A 21955-nucleotide genomic window follows, 5' to 3' on the forward strand; every position below is an offset into this window, starting at 1 on the left:
AAAATAATTCATTGACCAAAAATAATAATTATTCATAATTTAAAATTTAAACAAAATCATGAAGCGCCTTTTCTATGGAAGTCTTTGATGTATAAGGCAATTCATGATTTTTATTTATCTTTAATAAAAGTATGAAATATATTTTTGGTATTGTTTGGAAATATTTGTTTTGTGTTTCTTTTTCTGATTATGGTCAGCATTGTCTGGTTGTATGCTAGCGTGTGCCGTTGATTCTAGTGCGGTAGGTCGTGGGTTCGAACCCTGGTAGGTCAAACCAATGACTTAAAAATTGGTAGAACAATGTGTCCAGGTAGGTTGACATGTCTTCCAGCGGAATGTTTACAGAGAATGCTTACAACATGTTCTCGTCTTCTAGAAGCTTATAACTTGCTGCTGGACATAAATATATACATGTTTGTACATAAGAACTAGTGTTGAAGCTTTTCGATAGTACAGGTCACAGGACAATCGGAAAGTTTTGGTTGACCAACAGAGATTAATTTTAATATTTACTTATACTAGGCTAGCTAGCTAATAAAAATAACGCATTTCTGTTATATATATATATATATTTTTTTTTTTATTATAAATAGTAATGTTGAAATGAGCTAGCTTCTCCCGTTTCAGGCACCCGAACCCCCCTAAAAAAAGGCTCAAAAAATTTTCGCCTCGCTCCGCTCGGCGAATTGCCTCACTTTAAATGAACATGCGCTACGGCCTTGTCATGGCTATTTTGCTGGCACCAGCAAAAAAGTGAATTTGTTGATCGTGCGGCCACTTCAATACTTAATTGATTCTGTTACCCCACCCTTTTTATATAACTTAGATTTCAAAAATACATGTCTTTTCATATATTGCGTAGGTAAAAATGTTACATTTTCCCTAATTATTTGGGTTTCGTTTGGTGTGTAATATAAAAGTGGAATACCAAAGTGACAAAAGAGAGAAAATTGGTTGATAAAACCAGAGACATATAATATATGTCTCTGATAAAACCAATCTAATTAAAACCGATCTCTCATCGCTCCTGTTTCTGATATGTCCCACGCGACATATCAGAAACAGGAGCGATGAGAGATCGGTTTTTAATTAGATTGTGATAAAACACAACAGGGAACACGAAGAAAGATGACAGACCAAGTTATGGGAACTTTATTGACCTAATATATATTTCTAATAGTTTTCCCGACCTATTCACATATGTTCAATCTTTAAAAGGTGATCTTGTATTTAGGAAGTGGACCAACCGCGATTTGTTGCCGGCACTGGAAACATAGAGAATATGTTATTTTACTGTGCATATTCACGGTCCACTGGACATAGAAAGGGATAGTGCGAATGAGACATCCTGTGTAGAATATATGTAACTTTTATCAGAGACATATATACACATGTCTCTGCTTTTATTCATCTACATTCATCTCAACAAACGACTTTAACGCTTTGGCAAAAACCAACCTTCGCCGTTTTTGCGGCAACTGTACACTTCAAGATTTATAATATATTTCCAAAAAAGGCAATTATAAAAAATCTTATTGTTGCCTGACTATTGATGAGCGACATGATGGGATAAAACCCACCCACACAGCAGTTCTATTTTTATCCTGACATCCCAAATGATAAAAATAGAACTGCTGTGTGGGTGGGTTTTATCCCATCATAGTCGCTCATCAATAGTCGGACAACAATATTATAAGATTTTTTATAATTGCCTTTTTTGGAAATATATTATAAATCTTGAAAGTACATCGTAAATGAGGTAAAAATAATGGTTGACAGTCACACAGTATAATGTAAAGGCTACAAGAAATCAAGTTGAAGTGATGTGTGGATATGTTCCAGACCGTATGAGTATTTGGACCGTACGCGTACGGTCTGGACCGTATGCGTACTTTTACAAAATACGCATACGGTCGGACCGTACGCGTACGGTCTGACTGACATTATAAAGTTGGTCAAGCTTATTAGATACAAATGTATATAACAGATCAACATGACTTATATCTCCAATTAATATAAAAAGTTCAACAGCATTTGACATAAAAACTTAATATTTTAACTATTTAAAAAGATCACGCTTATTTAATCTGTTAATCTCCGGTATTTTGCAGGCCGGTAATTCATTGATTGCAGCTCAGTATGCTCATTGAAATTGAAGTTATCGGAAGTAAACATAATGTGGGAGGACAATTGTTTTAGAATATTTATGAACTTTACAAAAGAAATGCATACGCAAAGGAACATGCATTAACAAAACATGTAAATGTAAAAAATACGACGTTCTTATTAGAAGCAAGTCTCACCTTCGGCCAGAGTAACAAAATAGAATTCACGGATATACAATTAAGCAAATATTTAATTTCAATTGTTCGCTTATTCACTTTATCATCGGCCATCTATTTTGTAATAATAACAATTTGTATAACTAAAAATAAAGATTTTGATAAATGTTTGTTTAAATTTAACCCATATGATCCCAAAACGTATGATCAGCTGGACCGTACGCGTATACTCATACGGTCCGACCGTACGCGTATGGTCGGACCGTACGAGTATACGTATACGGTCCGGACCGTACGCGTACGGTCCAAATACTCATATGGTCTGGAACAGATACATTAATCAGGTGTTAAAATCAGTATCATTCACGTGCTGTAAATTTGCCTTTTGGGTATAATGTATTCTGAGTATAAGGTACTTAAACGGGAGACTCTTCTCTTATTATGATTAGTATGAAATCCCTTCTACTTCGAAGGAATAAAATCTAAATAATACTCTCGGTTTTTGTGAGAGTTCGTATTGCTGAAGAAGAACGGTTTGATTGACAGACTAGCTTTAAATTTAGAATGCAAAGAAATCAGTATCTAAACAAACAAAGTACTTCAAAAATTATACTTTTTAAGGTTTAGTTTGTGTTAAAAATTATAAAATAAAGTAAGATAATTAATGTGTATACGATTTTATGTGTATCTTTAAATATAATTAACTATTTTACCAATGATGAACCTATTAGTGTGTCTTACAAGGGGAGGTAATTACTTATTTTATCTGCAATTTACAGGTCATTATTACAGTAGATTTTCGTGTATTCATATAAACATGTACCTGGCAAGAAATAAATAAGTAAGACTGAATAAAAATAAGAACTTTTAATACCAAGTAAAGAAGAATAAAATGCTCATGAAAAAATAATCCACAGACTAAGTTCGTAGCTTAGTTACTCGGAAATATGTTGTTGTCCGTTGCAGGTTTGACTAATAGAGTGTCCACTGGCAGATAACTCTTCCGAGAAAAGTCAACCCTGCGGAGGTCATGGCATCTAAGGTTGCCACTCAAACAATAAGCCAGGGGCTGAAAAGAGCCAAACCAATATTATCGGTTGACAAAGCAGACGCAAAACGCCGTGTACTTAATCTCTACAAACAATGGTACAGGCAAATCCCGTATTCAGGTACGCTTTGGTCGCTTTGGTAAATAAGAACTGGTACTACAAACTAGGATAGTTCCATAGAAGATATCTACAAATTATTACTATTATATATTCATATATATGTATATTAACCAATAACTTCTGTCTACTGTCCCAGGTGAAGGGAAGGGTCGCCTTCAAAATAACTCCGCCACAACCCCTATACACCTTAGTGGGGGTCTCATTGGGGGGTTCCGATCCCGGATCCCGCTTACTGTTTTGTCAGATTCCCATATCCCACTTACACTATGTACATAAGCATAAGCAATTCTCATTTTTTTGTCATTTCCCAGGTCCTGCAATGCCTCATTTCCCGTTTTCACGACACAATAATTTGACTTTCACGTGTCACGCTTACAAAAAATCGACAATCCCGGGTCATGCTTAGACCCCAATGAGACCCACCTTATCGCTATTCCCAGCTGACCTGAGGATCTGTCCCGCTTGAGCTCTACACCTTATCGCTATTTGTCCACCATAACTGGACATCACAAAAGTTCCAGTAAAATTTTATACATGTATGACGCCACAATGGAAAAGTGATTGTTGTATGACATCAAAAGTTCATGCTGGACAGATTCTCAGGTCAAGAGGGAATATCGATAAGATGTATTCATATACTGTCAATGACTGTAATTGTACTTATTTTTGCGGTGTATTTATTTTCAGGAATTTCACGGTTTGTTTATTATCGCGAAAAATAAATACATGCAAATCCAACTTTTTAACTGAAAACTTACTGTTCATCTATGCATGTAAACTTGACCTTACATCGATGACATGACATGTTTACAACCCTGTTAATTTGATTAATAAACAAACCAGATTAATATCAACAGGTGACAAGTAAAAACAAATGAAAGATCAAAGAAACAATAACGACTCCAGATGACCTTGAACTATATGACTTTCTATTGTTGTTGTTATCGATTGATTTACAAACATGTGTGTATAGAAGCAGACTGTCAACTATATTTGTTCCGCCTAACAGAAGTTCCACTGGAACCTTTGTTATAAACAATGTCAGAATACCTATTCCTGTTGGAACAAATATTCTATACTATTTATTCCGTTAGGAACATACAATGTATGCTGTAATATTTTTTCCTGTGGAAATAATATTCCAGAATATTTTTTCCTTTTGGAACTTACATTATGAAGGAACTTATATTCCGTGACAAGACAATGTTTTTGAAAGCTTTACTGTAATCACTTGAAAACAAACAAAATTGAAATTATAATTAGATTTTATGAAAATAAAACAAGCACAAACAAATACATATGTACACATGAAGATTATTTACAAATAACTAAAGTTACTAGTTTGTCATTTACCGAGTGCTACTCCTGCAATACCGGTCTTAACCCAACCTCTTTTCAAACTGTCGTCTTTTACATTCTGAAATACATGCACTAACCACCCATCATGTAATACAGTTTACCCGACGGCTATTTACGATTCTACTTTAAATACAGTTCAGATTTACACATGAGTCGAGGCAATAATTATAACTATAAATTTATTTTTTTTATTTTTCGAGAAAAAATCGCGAAAATAATTACCGGCAAACTTGATTGAAATACACAATTAGCGAGAAAATAAGTACCGGCGAAAAAAGTACTACAGTATATCATATGAATATAATTAATTTAGTTCTTGCATTTTTAGACAAAATTATTTGTAAGCTTTTTATTTCATTGGATAAAATATACATGTAATTAAATGTTAGCCAGGTTGTTTCCAACCAATGACCCTAAAAGGCCTCTTTATGTAGTCAAGGTAGTTGTTAAACACTCCTATCATCAAAACTGCTTACAGCATTACATTGACAGACATAAAAATGATGAGGTTATTCAATGTTATCCATCTTTGCTAGCCAAGGGATACGATCCACTCCCCTCCTCTCCACCTTTGGCGGATTAAGAGAGAAATTCAGATTCATGAGGTTATGATTTTCATTGGTTGCAGTCGCAACTTGCTGCATCCAATCAAAAAGCGTCTATAACATGATCATGTGTAAATGTAGAAAATGTAGATAAACAATTGCCATGTGCTGATTGTGCAACAAGTTTTTACCTCCAAAAACATAAAATGATATTTAGTGACAATTTAAATGTTCTTAATCAACCAATATACCGGGTAGGTTCCTGTGTAAGTTTCTTGCAAAAATGATGAAATGGCAATATCTGAAATGGCAACAGATATTTTTGTTTCATGCTTTACCAAGTTTGTAGACTCTAGACGCTACCATGTTTTCTCCTTGCACTGAAGAGAGTTCAAGTGCTACCATTGTTCAAGAATAATTTGTTTTCAGAATGGGTGTGACTTGAATCAATCAATGGGGCAACATTGTTATCACAAATGTTGGCTTTATCTGCCAAGGGCGGAGAGGAGGTGAGTTGATCGTTACCTTTGGCTAGCGAAGATGAATGTTATCAGATTTCTTTATAAATAGATACAGATTCAGATACTAAAAATTGTTATTATTGGGAGATAGTATTCTTTTAATCTTAAATATGAAACCAATTAACCTTGCAAAACTACCTTTTTAGCTCACCTGGCCCGAAGGGCCAAGTGAGCTTTTCTCACCACTTGGCGTCCGTCGTCCGTCGTCGTCGTCGTTAACAATTTACATTTTGAACTTCTTCTAGAGAACCACTGAATGGAATGGAACCAAACATGGCATGAATGTTCCTTATGAGGTGCTGACCAAGTGTTGTTACTTTGTAGCCGATCCATCATCCAAGATGGCCGCCAGCGGGGGACTTAGTTTAACATAGGACGCTATGGGAAATGCATACAAATGACTTCTTTTAGAGAACCATTGAATGGAATGAAACCAAACATGGCATGAATGTTCCTTATGAGGTGCTGACCAAGTGTTGTTACTTTGTTGCCGATCCATCATCCAAGATGGCCGCCAGCCGGGGACTTAGTTTAACATAGGACCCTATGGGAAATGCATACAAATGACTTCTTTTAGAGAACCACTGAATGGAATAAAACCAAACATAGCATGAATTATCCTTATGGGGTGCTGACCAAGTGTTGTTACTTTGTAGCCGATCCATCATCCAAGATGGCCGCCAGCGGGGGACTTAGTTTAACATAGGACCCTATGGGAAATGCATACAAATGACTTCTTCTAGAGAACCACTAAATGGAATGAAACCAAACATAGCATGAATGTTCCTTATGGAGTGCTGACCAAGTGTTGTTACTTTGTAGCCGATCCATTATCCAAGATGGCCACCAGCGGGGACTTAGTTTAACATAGGACCCTATTGGAAATGCATACAAATGACTTCTTCTAGTGAACCACTGAATGGAATGAAACCAAACATGGCATGAATGTTCCTTATGTGGTGCTGACCAAGTGTTGTTACTTTGTAGCCGATCCATCATCAAAGATGGCCGCCAGCAGGGGACTTAGTTTAACATAGGACCCTATGGGAAATGCATACAAATGACTTCTTTTAGAGAACCACTGAATGGAATGGAACCAAACATGGCATGAATGTTCCTTATGGGGTGCTGACCAAGTGTTGTTACTTTGTAGCCGATCCATCATCCAAGATGGCCACCAGCGGGGGACTTAGTTTAACATAGGACCCTATGGGAAATGCATACAAATGACTTCTTTTAGAGAACCACTGAATGGAATGAAACCAAACATGGCATGAATGTTCCTTATGAGGTGCTGACCAAGTGTTGTTACTTTGTTGCTGATCCATCATCCAAGATGGCCGCCAGCTGGGGACTTAGTTTAACATAGGACCCTATGGGAAATGCATACAAATGACTTCTTTTAGAGAACCACTGAATGGAATAAAACCAAACATAGCATGAATGTTCCTTATGGGATGCTGACCAAGTGTTGTTACTTTGTAGCCGATCCATTATCCAAGATTGCCGCCAGCGGGGGACTTAGTTTAACATAGGACCCTATGGGAAATGCATACAAATGACTTCTTTTAGAGAACCACTGAATGGAATAAAACCAAACATTGCATGAATGTTCCTTATGAGGTGCTGACCAAGTGTTGTTACTTTGTAGCCGATCTATCATCCAAGTTGGCCGCCAGTAGGGGACTTAGTTTAACATAGGACCCTATGGGAAATGCATACAAATGACTTCTTTTAGAGAACCACTGAATGGAATAAAACCAAACATGGCATGAATGTTCCTTATGAGGTGCTGACCAAGTGTTGTTACTTTGTAGCCGATCCGTCATCCAAGATGGCCACCAGTGGGGGACTTTTGAATGAAATTAAACATGTTCCTTTCCTTATAAATGAGGTTGTGTTGTCACTTTTAGCCAAATTTTATATTTTGTTATATGATTTCAAAAACCCAAGTAGAATCAGGTGAGCGATACAGGCTCTTGAGAGCCTCTAGTTGTATGTACACATCAATCAGGGTATATAAGAAGCAAAAACTATCTATGTAATTGTTTTATGAAATCAGTTGTTTTTCTTTTCAGTGCAAGAATATGATCTACTGCTTACAGAAAAAGACTGCAGAGATAAACTCAAGGAGGAGTTCTTGAAAAATAAGAATGTCTCTGATATACGAGCAATTGACTTACTAGTTATTAAGGTAAGGCATGGGAACATTCAGAGCTAAAAAGTAAGCATGTTTACTTGCTCTTAATGTGTTCAACAAATGCATAAAATTTGCAGGAATTTGCAGATGATTTTAGTCTTTACAGCTATTTAACAATGTCATGCACAATGAAGGTTTGTTAAGTTTGCTTGCCTAGTTTATAAGAAACTGCTAAATCTTTAGATTAAAATTTATACACACATTTCATCATTCATCGAATCAAATATAAAATTTATATTAACAGACTGAAACTCGTACAATTTTCTTTATCCATGTCTTTGTACAAACTGTGACTTGGATGGATAGTTGTCTCATTGGCACGCATACTACATCTTCTTATGTCTACTGAAGTTTAACTGTTATTCTTGAACAAATGAACCAGAATTTGTTGAACAAGGAATAGATCAATTTGTTGAACAAGGAATAGATCAATTTGTTGAACAAGGAATAGATCTTTTAAAAAGTATGATTGTGTTTAAAATTAAAAAAACGTATGTTTTTAGAATTGTGCTATTGATAGAACAAGCTATTAGGTAAAGAAATGAACAAACAAACCTAATACATAGTTAACACAAATTAATTTATTTATTAAAATGACCAAGAAAAATTGGAAGATTCCATAAACCAAAAGAAATTCAAAAGGAAGTGTAGATTTCCTAGGTAAATTGGGGTAACGTAGCTTGTTTTCTTGCTACAAAACAAAATCAGTAAATTCATAACACATTCCTTTATAAAAGTTACATTCTGAGTTATCTCCTCTTGCATGTCAATGTTGAAAATTTTGAACCAAACAAAAGATATTTTCTAGAAATTATTAAAAACAGTAATAAAAATACGATAAAACACCACATCTTCTTCATTTAGATGAAAATTCTTACAAATGATTAACAATCCTCCGTCAAAATTTGCACTTATCATAACAAATCTAGATCGATTTTTTTTGGCTACATTACAATCCAAGATGGCTGAATATTATTATGGATTTTATTATTTTTTAGGGTCAAATGGAATTGAGAGAGATCAGTAACATATGGAAACAAAGAAATCATGTGATGATGTATTTTAAAGACACCTGGAATGCTAAACCTAGTGACTTTTTGTCAAAGTTTTATGAAGGACATCAGTGATGAGATTTCCAATAGGATTTATAAATATACATATTATTATTTTATGAATATAGTTAAGAAAAATACAGATGTTTGCTTACTTTGACTTGTTTCTATTTTTAACTTGCTTTGCCAAAGATTGTTATTGGTTGCTCCAGTTAAAACAACCTTAAAATTCAGGATCATAACTTATAATGTATTGATTGGTAGTTTCTGCAAAGTGTGTGGATTGTTAAGAAGGTTTAGCAATTCTAGACAATAAATAAAGCTTTTAAGGTGGTATCAAAAACCTAGACTAAAATTAGTTTGGCTCATTTAATTTTCATAAAATTTTGACAATATAATTACTGGATCTTTGAAAAAATATAAAAATTTCAGAAACTAGAACTACATACTTAATCGAGAATTTCATTGGATAAATAGCAATTTGCCAAACACTAATTTTGTTCATCGACAAGCTTAATATTTCCTGAATAATAGAATGTGATTAAAAAATTCATCTGATTTTTCCTGAGTTATTTCCCTGTAGTGTTACAGTTAAAGTTTTGTTACATTCTTAACATAGTCTAATGTCGGAAACTTCATGTTGGTTCGCTAATTATACTAACTCTGTAGTTCATTGTACAAATATTCTGTATACTTTATGGTTTCAAGTTAGCTCAATTTATCGCTTTGTGTTTCCAGAAATCATAGGGCAATGTGTAATAGTGTGAACAATTGCAAAGACCTTATAAATACAATGTTCCACCACAAAAAGAGGTATAACCACTTCCCCTTTTATTCCTCAGTTACACAGGGTATTTGGTAATATAGCTAAAACCTAGCAGAATTTGAACATTCCATCAAATTACAAATTCCTGTACAAATTCCTGTACCAAGTCAAGAATTGATTTGTTTTCTGTCAATCAATTTATGACTTTTGAACACAGGTATACTACTGTTGCCTTTATTTAAACATAAAATGTGAAGAAGGGTACACATTGCTGTTGAAGATGATTATTTGTTGCAAATTTTACATGTTTAATAAATTTTTATAGAAATCTATGAAATTCAATCACAACGTTTATAATCCCAACAGAAAGGTTGGTATTGATTTTTGGGGTTATGGTCCCAACAGTTTAGGAATAAGGGTCCAAAAAGGGCCTTAATAAGCATATTTCTAGTTTCAAGAGTCCAGACAATACCTTGTGGAACTGTGCATATATCTCTCTGACATTATACCACAAGTTTCCGTAACCACAAAGGGATGGTTAGGATTGGCTTTGGGGGGGGGGGGGGGGGGGTTTATGACTCAACCCCTTTAGGAATAAGTGGGAGAACAAGGGCTTACTGTTTAATGGACAATAACTTTTAAGTACTATGTTGTATTTGAACTACCTCCCTTATACTGCTTATATATATATATAAATCATGTTTAAAGAAATGTTGTATTGTCTTGTATTAGCTGTCAATGTATTTTTAGAAGTTATTATTTTAAAGATGATTAAGGTATATTATGTGAGATGACATATCTTGAGAGAAAGATTTATTTTTTTAAAAAGGGGGTGGGTTTGGAAAAAAATTGGGGGAGGGTAAAAAAGCAATTGTGGGTGGAGTGGGGGATCAGTTTGCAACAGCAAAGTATATAGCACAATTAGGCTGTTAGTTTTCTCGTTTAAATTGTTTTACATTGTCATTTCGGGGGATTGTATAACTGACCATGCGGTATGTGCTTTGCTCATTGTTGAAAGTCGTTCGTTGACCCATAGTTGTTAGTTTCTGTGTCATTTTTGGTCCTTTGTGGAGAGTTGTCACATTGGCAATCATACCACATCTTTTTTATATTGAAAACGACATGGATAAAAAATAAAAAGACAAACAAACAAATAATTGTACACAAGACACACCATAGAAAACAGCTAAATAAAGGCAACAGTAGTATACCGCTGTTCAAAACTCATAAATCTATGGACAAAAAACAAAATCGGGGCAACAAACTAAAACTGAGGGAAACACATTAGATATCAGAGGAGAACAATGACACAACATTAAAATGTAACACACACAGCAACAGACTAAGCATTAGACAAAATCCGATGAGAATGACCAATATAACATCAAAACCAAATACATAAATTTGGGATGGAAAAGTACCATGACACGTCTTGCACTAATGTGAATTCACACTCAAATATAGGAGAAAACAAACGACACAACGGAAACACAACGTACACATGTTACACACACACAAACGAAATATGATATAACAATGGTCATTTTCCTGACTTGGTACAGGACATTTTTAAAGACTTAGCAACACGAACCACACCAAAACTGGGGGTGTACTCAGGTGCTCAGGAAGGGTAAGCAGATCTTGCTCCACATGTGGCACCCATCGTGTTGCTCATGTTATTACAAACCTGGAAAATAGTCCAATTCGTTTGGTCATATAAATATGTCTTAAAAACAACCATTCTTGTGAATTAGACAAAGGAAGAAATTGGTACTACAGTTTTTTCTTGCCTGTAACGAAAATGGTATAATGCAAGACATAACGCTTTCTGTACAAAGCTGTATATTTAAAAAGGTAGAAGGTATCTTGAATGCAGATGCCTTGTGTCACAAAGTTAGTCTATCATGGTCTGTTGTCCTGGAACTCATTTTCCTGGTCCAGGGACTACTTGCAAAAAGTTATAGTATAACTGTGTTTGGCATATGGAAACAGAGTTCACCTGACCTCAACCTCATTTCATGGATCACTGATCACTAGGGTTAAGTTTGTATTTCAGATACTATAAGCAATATGTCAAAATATCTGGTGTGTGGAACGAGTGTTCAACTGTCAGGTTTCAACTGATCATGACCTCATTTTCGTGGTTTATTGGTCAATTATTAAGCTTCCATGGTAATGTGTGTTTCTTATATACTGGATATGGATTGATTTTTAAGGTGAACATGTCTGTCTGGTAAGAATTATCTGACAAAGACCTCATTAACATGGATCATTGATAATGTAAAAAGGTATATCAACAAACATGTCTAAATGTTTCATTATTCAAAATTAGCTTATTAATAGGTGTATAAAGTCAATACCTCAACGCATATTAGAGGAAAAACGCAGGACCTGAATGTCGAGATACGTGTGAACAGGCTTACAATTTTGGGTGGTAGATGTGCGTTTCGTCTTTTAGGTAATTGGGAAACACACACGAAAAAAACAAAAAGATCATCATTTTAAGGCAATAACTCCTTCAGGTGTAATCCGATAATCTGGTGTAAATTTGTAAATAGATTATGACATTCTGAGCAAGTTTGTACCTTCAAATTTTCTTATGTATTATGATTTTTAAGATGTAACACAACCAATGGCTTTGATCATTTCTCAGTGTTCACATCTGCTGAATCAGGTTTCATAGGTAGGTACATTGTAACTATCTTCCTTTAAAAATAATATCTCCCCGATAATTGATTCATTCTGAAGTCTAGACAGTGTTGGCCCTTAAACAATTGATTAACAATGAAGTTAATATTATGAAGGAACTAAGGTTTTCATCTCCAACATGCAAAGTTGATTTTAGGTGGGGGTTTTGGTACTTTTTTGGTCATATAACTCTTCCGATGTTTAAGTTCTTACCAGATAAACTGGACTCTCAAATATTCGGCTTTGGTTGTTCCTGATGAAGTTCTGCTTCAAATCCGTTATTTATTCTTTTTTTTTTTTTTTTATAAGTGAAATCGAATCAAAATTACATCGATCTTTGCCAATCAGAACCAGCCAAGGCTACGAGGTTCCAAGTATGAAAAACAAACCAGCTGTTGATTCATTACTATTCGTTGGATACCAATTTTCGTGGATTTCGTGGGTACAGGAAAAACATGAATTTAAATATCCAACTATTTGCCAATTTTCTAAAGGATTATATTTAGAATTTGCCAAAACTGCGAAAATAACTATTCACGAATATACAAGTTTTCCTCAAACTTCGAAAACAGGTACCCACGACTATTAATGAATCCACATCTATTTACAGGATGATTATCAGAAACTTAAATGGTCAATTCAACACTGCCTGAATATGACTGTAATACAAAGTGTGAACTTGCATTGCTATACGACGGGTATTTTGTACATCCAACATTCATCTATTTTTTTTATGTTTCGGTTAGGGTTTTGGTTGAATAATCTGTTATGTCCTATCGTTTGTAGTCCACAGATTGCATGCTAGTTACAAAAACTCGTCACTGATTTGTGATATCCTGTGGCTCATTTAATTTTCATAAAATTTTGACAACATATTTACTGGATCTTTGGAAAAAATATAAAAATTTCAGAAACTTGAACTACATACTTAGTCGAGAATTTCATTGGATAAATAGCAATTTGCCAAACACTAACGTTGTTCATCGAGAAGCTTAATATATCCTGAATAATAGAATGTGATTAAAATGTTCATCTGATTTTTACTGAGTTATTTCCCTGTAGTGTTACAGTTAAAGTTTTGTTACATTCTTCACATAGTCTAATGTCGGAAACTTCATGTTGGTTCGCTATTTATACTTACTGTGTAGTTCATTGTACAAATATTCTGTATACTTTATGGTTTCAAGTTGGCTCAATTTATCGCTTTATGCTTCCAGAAATCATAGGGCAATGTGTAAATATTTTGCGGCTATTATTTATAAAATTCAAAAAAATACAATATTTTTGGCAATAACTTTTTTTTTTTTTGGCTTCGAGTAGTTTGCAACTATAAATATGAATATTTTTGATAGGTACATTGTAACCTTTTTTGCAAAGTAATAGATTATCTTCAAAATTCTGCCCTTAAGTTGCTGCAAAAATATAATCATAATCCTAATTCTTCTCTTAATACCAATTGTGTCTTGCATGCAACAAATGCAGCCACTTGGATAGCGTGAACAATTGGAAAGACCTTAAAATACAATGTAATTATGTTCCATCACCAAAAGAGGTATGACCACTTCCCCTCTTATTCCCCAGGTAGACGGGGTCTATTTGGTAATATAGCTAAAACATAGCAGAATTTGAACATGGAAGAGTTAAAAAAATATACCAGAGTTTTTCCATCAAATTACAAATTCCTGTACCAAGTGAGGAATATGGCAGTTGTTATCAAACAGTTTGTTTCACTGTTTGGTGGCATTTGTTTTTCTTGCACTACAGTGTTCCTGTTGTTCCTTTGTTTTCCTCCTTTAATTGATGTGTTCGCTGGGTTTTGGTTTGTAACCCAGATTTGTTTTCTGTCAATCAATTTATGACTTTTGAACACAGGTATACTACTGCTGCCTTAATTTAAACATAAAATGTGAAGGTGGGTACACATTGCTGTTTAAGATGATTATTTATTGCAAATTTTACATGTTTAATCAATTTTTATGATTAAAAAATTTGCGGTCATATATTGGTATCACATCATTGTCAGCATCGTCTGAAGATATCTGGTTTCTGGACAATAATTTTAGTATAAGTAAATAGAAATCAATGAAATTCAATGACAAAGTTTATAATGACAAAAGAAAGGTTGGGATTGATTTTTGAGGTTATGGTCTCAACAGTTTAGGAACAAGGGGCCAAAAAGGGGCCCAAATAAGCATATTTCTAGTTTCCAGGCAATACCTTGTGGAACTGTTTATATATCTCTCTGACATTATACCACAAGTTTCTATACCACAAAGGGATGGTTAGGATTGGCTTTGGGGGGTTATGACTCAATCCCTTTAGGAATAAGTGGGAGAACAAGGGCTTACTGTTTAATGGACAATAACTTTTAAGTACAATGTTGTGTTTGAACTAACTCCCTTATACTGCTTATATATATAAATCATGTTTAAAGAAATGTTGTATTGTCTTGTATTAGTTGTCAATTTATTTTTAGAAGTTATTATTTTAAAAATGCTGATTAAGATATATTAATTTTAGCCATGACTGCATGTCATTTCCTATTTTAAGACTTTTATGATGTATCAAAATGGGTAATTATGGTTGAAAACTTCATTAGAATTTGAAATGAGATTACATATCTTGAGGCAAAGATTTATTTTTTTTAAAAAGTAGGTGGGGTTAGAAAAAAAATTGGAGGGTAAAAAAGTAATTGTGTGTGGGGGAGGGGGGTCAATGTGCAACAGCAAAGTATATTGCACAATTAGGCTGTTAGTTTTCTCGTTTAAATTGTTTTACATTGTCATTTCGGGGCCTTGTATAGCTGACCATGCGGTACGGGCTTTGCTCATTGTTGAAAGCCGTTCGGTGACCTATAGTTGTTATTTTCTGTGTCATTTTGGTCCTTTGTGGAGAGTTTGAGAGTTGTCACATTGGCAAACATACCACATCTTTTTTTTATATATTGAAAACGACATGGATAAAAAATAAAAAGACAAACAGACTAATAATTGTACACAAGACACAACATAGAAAACAACTAAAGACTTAGCAACACGAACCCCACCAAAACTGGGGTGTACTCAGGTGCTCAGGAAGGGTAAGCAGATTCTGCTTCTCATGTGGCACCCATCATGTTGCGCATGTTATTACAAACCTGGTAAATAGTCTAATTCGTTTGGTCATATAAATATGTCTTAAAAACAACCATTCTTATGAATTAAACAAAGGAAGAAATTGGTACTACTACTTTTTCTTGCCTGTAACGAAAATGGCATAATGCAAGACATAACCCTTTTTGTACAAAGCTGTATATTTAAAAAGGTAGAATGTATCTTAAATGCAGATGCCTTGTGTCACAAAGTTAGTCTATCATAGTCTGTTGTCCTTGGACTCATTTTCCTGGTCCAAGGACTACTTGTAAAAAGTTATAGTATAACTATGTTTGGCATTTGGAGACAGAGTTCACCTGACCTCAACCTCATTTCATGGATCACTGATCACTAGGGTTAAGTTTGTATTTCAGATACTATATGCAATATGTCAAAATATCTGGTGTGTGGAACGAGTGTTCAACTGTCAGGTTTCAACTGACCATGACCTCATTTTCGTGGTTTATTGGTCAATTATTAAGCAATCATGGTAATGTGTGTTTCTTATGTACTGGATATGGATTGATTTTTAAGGTGAACATGTCTGTCTGGTAAGAATTATCTGACATAGACCTCATTTACATGGATCATTGATAATGTAAAAAGGTATAAATAAATTTGGTGTATTTACTGTCTTCTGATTGGTTAAAATTATTAGTTTTATTTTCAATGTTGTCAATTTTGATGGCGACACGCCCACTCTGACGTTGAGTATTCATACGCCAACATGTGTGTACGTTGTTTTTGTTAATATAAAAAGTTCTTTGAGCCTTATTTTTGATAGAAATTTATTTATAATGAATGGCAATAATTTATTTTGATTTTATTGAACTATAAAACTAATTTTTGACTCTTCACATTTTACATAATCCGCTTCGCGGATTATTCAATGTGAAGAGTCAAAAATTAGTTTTATGGTTCAATAAATTCAAAATAGATAATAGCCATTCATTAAATATCAACAAACATGTCTAAAAATAGAAGATGGGGTAAATTGCAGGTTTTGGCTTTTATCTAAAAAAGAAAAGTTACCGCAAAACGCGATAACAGTGATCAGCAGAACAAAATTTCAAAATTTAATAAAATACAATGAAACAAGATTTTTCTTCTTCTTCAAGATATAAGACAATGCATTTTATATGATATGAATCAGGTATCATAGGTAGGTACATTGTAACTATCTTCCTTTAAAAATAATGTCTCCCCGATTATTGATTCATTCTGAAGTCAAGACAGTGTTGGCCCTTAAACAATTAATTAACAATGAAGTCAATATTATGAAGGAACTAAGGTTTTCATCTCCAAAATGCAAAGTTGATCTTAGGTGGGGTTTTTGGTGCTTTTTTGGGTCATATAACTCTTCCGATGTTTAAGTTCTTACCAGATAAACTGGACACTCAAATATTCGGCTTTGGTTGTTCCTGATGAAGTTCTGCTTCAAATCCGTGGTTCCGTGGTTTATTCTTTTAAGAAATCAAGAAATTGGTATTGGACAAAACCATGAGTTTTGTTTATAAGTGAAATCGAATAAAAATTAAATCGATATTTGCCAATCAGAACCAGCCAACGCTACGAGGTTCCAGTATGAAAAACAAATCAGCTGTTGATTCATTAATATTCGTTGGATACCAATTTTCGCGGATTATCATAAACTTAAATGGTCAATTCAACACTCAGTGGACTAAATTCCCGAATATGACTGTAATACAAACATTCATGTATTTATTTTTATGTTTCGGGTTTTGGTTGAATAATCTGTTATGTCCTATCGTTTGTAGTCCACAGATTGCATGGTAGTTACATAAACGCGTCACTGATTTGTGATATCCTGTGGTGATGTATGTCGTCGATGGAATATGTTCGTTGTTGTTTTGTGGTTTGCATGTTGTGTCGAGTATTATATTATTTGTATGTGCGTTTTCCTGTGAAGAGTGTTCATGTGTGTGTTTGTGCTGTATTTCTGTGACGTAGTTTTGTCATTTTAGCGATATTTTAAATCATTGTTATAAAGCGGTAGGTTCGGTTATCCATTAAACCAGGTTAAAAAAAAAAGTAAAATCACAAAAATACTGAGCTCAGAGGAAAATCCAATTGGAAAGTCCATAATCACATGGCAAAATCTAATGACAAAACACATAAAAAACGAATGGACAAGAACTGTCAATAATTCGTTACTTTATAAAAAAGAAGATGTGATATAATTGCTAATGAGACAACATTCAACAAGAGACCAAATGACACAGAAATTAAAAATAATAGGTCATCGTACGGCCTTCGACAATGAGCAAAGCCCATACCGCATATTCAGCTATAAAAGACCTCGAAATTACAAATGTAAAACAATTCATACGAAAATACTAGCCTAGCCTAGTTTATGTTAAAAACTGAAATGTCAACGAAAATAAAATATATATCAATAAACGACAACCAATGAATTACAGGCTCCTGACTAGGGATAGGCACATACATACAAAATGTGGTGGAGTTAACATGTAAACGGGATCCCAACCCTCCTCCTAACCTGGGACATGCATGCAGTGTTGTAACAGTACAACATAAAAACGAAATGTATTTTTGCGTTTGTTTTTGTTGCACTTAGTGATCCTGTTGTTCCTTTGTTTTCCTTTTATAATTGATGTGTTTCCCTTGGTTTTAGTTTGCAACTCCGATTTATTTTCTTTATATCGATAATTATATATATATATGACTTTTTAACAACGGTATACTACTGTTACTTTTCTTTATATTATTACATGTACCAATACACTTTAGGCCACATTTGGTTAAATGTGGTTATTTTCGAATATTAAATATTTGAATATTTATTGAACTGGTAGACAACAAAGGATGGCAGATAATGAAGAGGACCGAGTAATGTCTTCTAATTTACCTTTGATGACAAGTATATGTGTCCATTGAGCATCATGGTTAGACTCTCATATTTAAATGGTCAGTGAAAAATGAACTCTTATTTGTTTTAAAAATAACACCAACAAGGTATAAGATGATGAGGAAAATATTACCACGAACCAAACACTATGTGATTATGTAAATGCTCTTTTGTTCCGACGTTGGAAAGTTCCGGGCGGAAAGAACTAACTAGCCGAAAAGTTCCGGAGTAACTTCTCAACTAGCTACTTTGTTCTTCCTCTGGTTTAAAAGTTCCATCGGAACAAAGTGACTAGTTGAAAAGTTCCAAAGGAACATATTAACTAGTTAGAAAGTACCTTTTTGCCAAATTCGTCAAAACCGGAACTAACAAACTAGCCCAAAAGTTCCAACGGAACTTATCAACCAGTCATAAAGTTCCATTTGGAGAATTGATGCAAAGTAAAAGCGTCACATATTATCTTTGAAAGTTTTCAAAGTGGAAAACAGATACTAGCCACAAAATTCAAACGGAACTTATCAACTAGTCACAAAGTTCCTCTTTGTCAAATAAGTCTATAAAGGAACTAACAAACAAGACAAAATTACAAACAGAACTTATTAAATAGTCAGACAGCTACATTCAGAGAATTACTAGTTACTTTGTTCTTCCTCTGGTTTAAAAGTTCCACCAGAACACAGTGACTAGTTGAAAAGTTCCAACGGAACATATTAACTAGTTAGAAAGTACCTTTTTGCCAAATTCGTCAAAACCGGAACTAATAAACTAGCCCAAAAGTTCAAACGGAACTTATCAACCAGTCACAAAGTTCTATTTGGAGAATTGATGCAAAGTAAAAGCGTCACAGTCACAAAGTCACAAAATGGAACTTATCAACTAGTCACAAAGTTCCTCTTTGTCAAATAAGTCTATAAAGGAACTAACAAACAAGTCAAAATTACCAACATAACTTATTAAATAGTCAGACAGCTACATTCATAGAATTTGCAAAAAAAGGGAAGAACATATCAGCCATGAACTTTTAAAAAACGAAACGCAAACTCGGACTAAAAGAACCTAGTCACAAATGCCTAACGGAACTTATCAAATAGCTCCAAAGTTCCTCCTTCGTCGGCGAATTAGCCCAAATTGGAAATAGCAAAATATCTTAAAAGTTCAAACGGAACTTATCAACTAGTCACATAGTTCCGTTTATATAGTTGTTGTTCCAAGCAATAACAAAACTAAAAATGATTGAACAATGTTAGAACATTAAAAATCAAAGTGAATAAATATCTGTTTTTATATGATTTTTTTTCATATTATTACAATAAAAAATTTAGATACTAAATACTGTTAGTTATATATCATGTATATATAAACATGATTACGGTTCAAAATGCATGATTGGTATTTAAACTGCCATTTCAATGGAATACAGGTTTCATGGTTCAGCACACGTGAGTACATTTCTGGACCAACAAATGCATATAGAAGCTGAGTGTTATAGTCGGTTAAATCACAGAAATGGAAGTTTCAGAGTACAAGAAGCTCGTTCTGTACTTAGCGGAGAATAAATATGAAGAAGCTGCAACTGAAAGTGAGAAGAGAAGAATACGGAAACGATCAAAGATATTTCAAATTGATAAAAACAAAAGTTTGATGTATATCAACAACCAGGAGGGACAAGCGACTGTGAGAACTGTCATCACCAGAGAAAGAAGAAAGAGTGTTATCAAGCTCATGCACACAGGACACCTTGGCAGGGATAAGACTTATGAAAAATGCAATTCAAGGTAAGATTATTTTAATCATTACGATAATAATAACATCTAGTGCGACCCATGAATAACTTTTAATAGTAGAAACATCAAGCAATTGCTTGCAACAGCATAAAATATCACAAACACCTGATTACTCATTTGAAACTGACTCGGAATAAAACAACTAGTTGGAAAGTTCCATCGGAACGAAATAACTAGTTGAAAAGTTCCGCCGGAACAAAGTAACTGGCGGAACATAGTGGCTGTTACAATTATAGTGGAGTAGGATCTGCTTTTCCTTCGTGTGTTTATTTTAAGTTCTTCCTTGGTTTTTTTTATAGTGTTCGTTTATGCCAATCTTATTTAATCTTGTATTATAGTGATTGTAGACTCATATTTTTCTTTTTCTCTGTGGTAGGCACCGTATTGGCTTCTCATTCTTAAAACTTTGCTGTTTAAACTTTATACAAATATATATCTTGTCATTTTTACACCCAATTATTCTTTTTTGTTGTATTTGGAGCAGGTGCTCATTCTTATACTAACATATTTAAGATGTAAAGGTATTATGTCTGAATTTTTACAATTTTTTCTTCAATGAAATATTTTCTCAACCAATCAAAGTAGAGGTTACATCTTTATGATGATCTATATATGGTAAAAATATCATGCTTCATCATACAAATGATAGTATTTTACATATTGTCTGTTATGGACTTTTGGTGTTTCTGAATGTTTATTTCAAACCGCGATTTGCTTTAACTCAAATTCTTTAAAAACCATTTTACCTGGTTAATATTTTATCTACATTTTAGATGAACGACCAAATTCCATTTGTATTTAGTAAAGTTTTTGTCCCTTTATTATTTAAACCACCATTCAACAATTCATACATTAACAAATATTTATAACATTTTTATTCACAAAAACAACAAAATCGAATACTATCTCTGAACTTGTATTAAAAAAATTAAACTACCTTCAAATGAACTGAAATGTTTCCAACTCACAAAATATCCACTTCCTATATTTTACATTTCCACTATTGTCCACGGATGTACATCCTATGTAAATATAGCCAGATCCAGCAGTACAAAAAGTATAAGAATTGAATATTCCAACCTTATTTGCGTCACACCATGTAATAAATTTTCCAGTATGGTCTATAAAAAAAGCAGGTCATTGTTTAAGCTTGATCCAACACTAAAGTCAGATTGTGAACAAAATACACGAATTGGTTTAAAAATGGCTTTTTAATTGCCACTGACGGTATTCAGAACGTCACCATTCTCATTTAGTACTACCGCCCTGGCTGCATCGTCTTCTGATAATATGTCCACTACACAGATATTACTATTTTTTGTTTTTGTAATATTACTTACATTTTGTAAATATAGGCTTGTCTTGTTTATCATATTCGTACGTAGTTTCATTTTTCCCACTTCTATCCATAACAATCACCACTCACAGTCCTTCAACTGGATAGCAGGTTTCGCCACTATACGCACCAACAGTGACTTTTCCGTCTGAGTTTACATGAACATTTGATAGAACTAAACCTTATACCTATGACGTGTCATTTCACCTGTTTTACCATAAATTCGCTTCAG

The 21955-nt window shown here is 33.9% G+C and overlaps 1 protein-coding gene across 1 annotated transcript; it reads left to right on the forward strand.

Moving 5' to 3' along the window:
- Positions 1-3262: 3262 nt before the first annotated feature.
- LOC143044878 (NADH dehydrogenase [ubiquinone] 1 alpha subcomplex subunit 6-like) lies at positions 3263-9282 on the forward strand. The gene is made up of 3 exons (XM_076217099.1): positions 3263-3451; positions 7955-8070; positions 9075-9282. The coding sequence occupies exons 1-3, from the start codon at positions 3313-3315 to the stop codon at positions 9201-9203; spliced, it is 384 nt and encodes a 127-aa protein (XP_076073214.1). The 5' UTR covers positions 3263-3312; the 3' UTR covers positions 9204-9282.
- The last annotated feature ends 12673 nt before the right edge of the window (positions 9283-21955 follow it).

The sequence above is a fragment of the Mytilus galloprovincialis genome, chromosome 9 (assembly GCF_965363235.1).
Source record: "Mytilus galloprovincialis chromosome 9, xbMytGall1.hap1.1, whole genome shotgun sequence".
Lineage (NCBI taxonomy): Eukaryota > Metazoa > Mollusca > Bivalvia > Mytilida > Mytilidae > Mytilus > Mytilus galloprovincialis.

Excerpts from the sequence above, each read along its gene's own strand:
- LOC143044878 (XM_076217099.1), top strand. The coding sequence starts at position 3,313 with ATGGCATCTAAGGTTGCCACTCAAACAATAAGCCAGGGGCTGAAAAGA. Across the intron at positions 3,452-7,954 it reads CAGGCAAATCCCGTATTCAG|TGCAAGAATATGATCTACTG; the intron begins GTACGCTTTGGT and ends TTTTCTTTTCAG. Across the intron at positions 8,071-9,074 it reads TTGACTTACTAGTTATTAAG|GGTCAAATGGAATTGAGAGA; the intron begins GTAAGGCATGGG and ends ATTATTTTTTAG.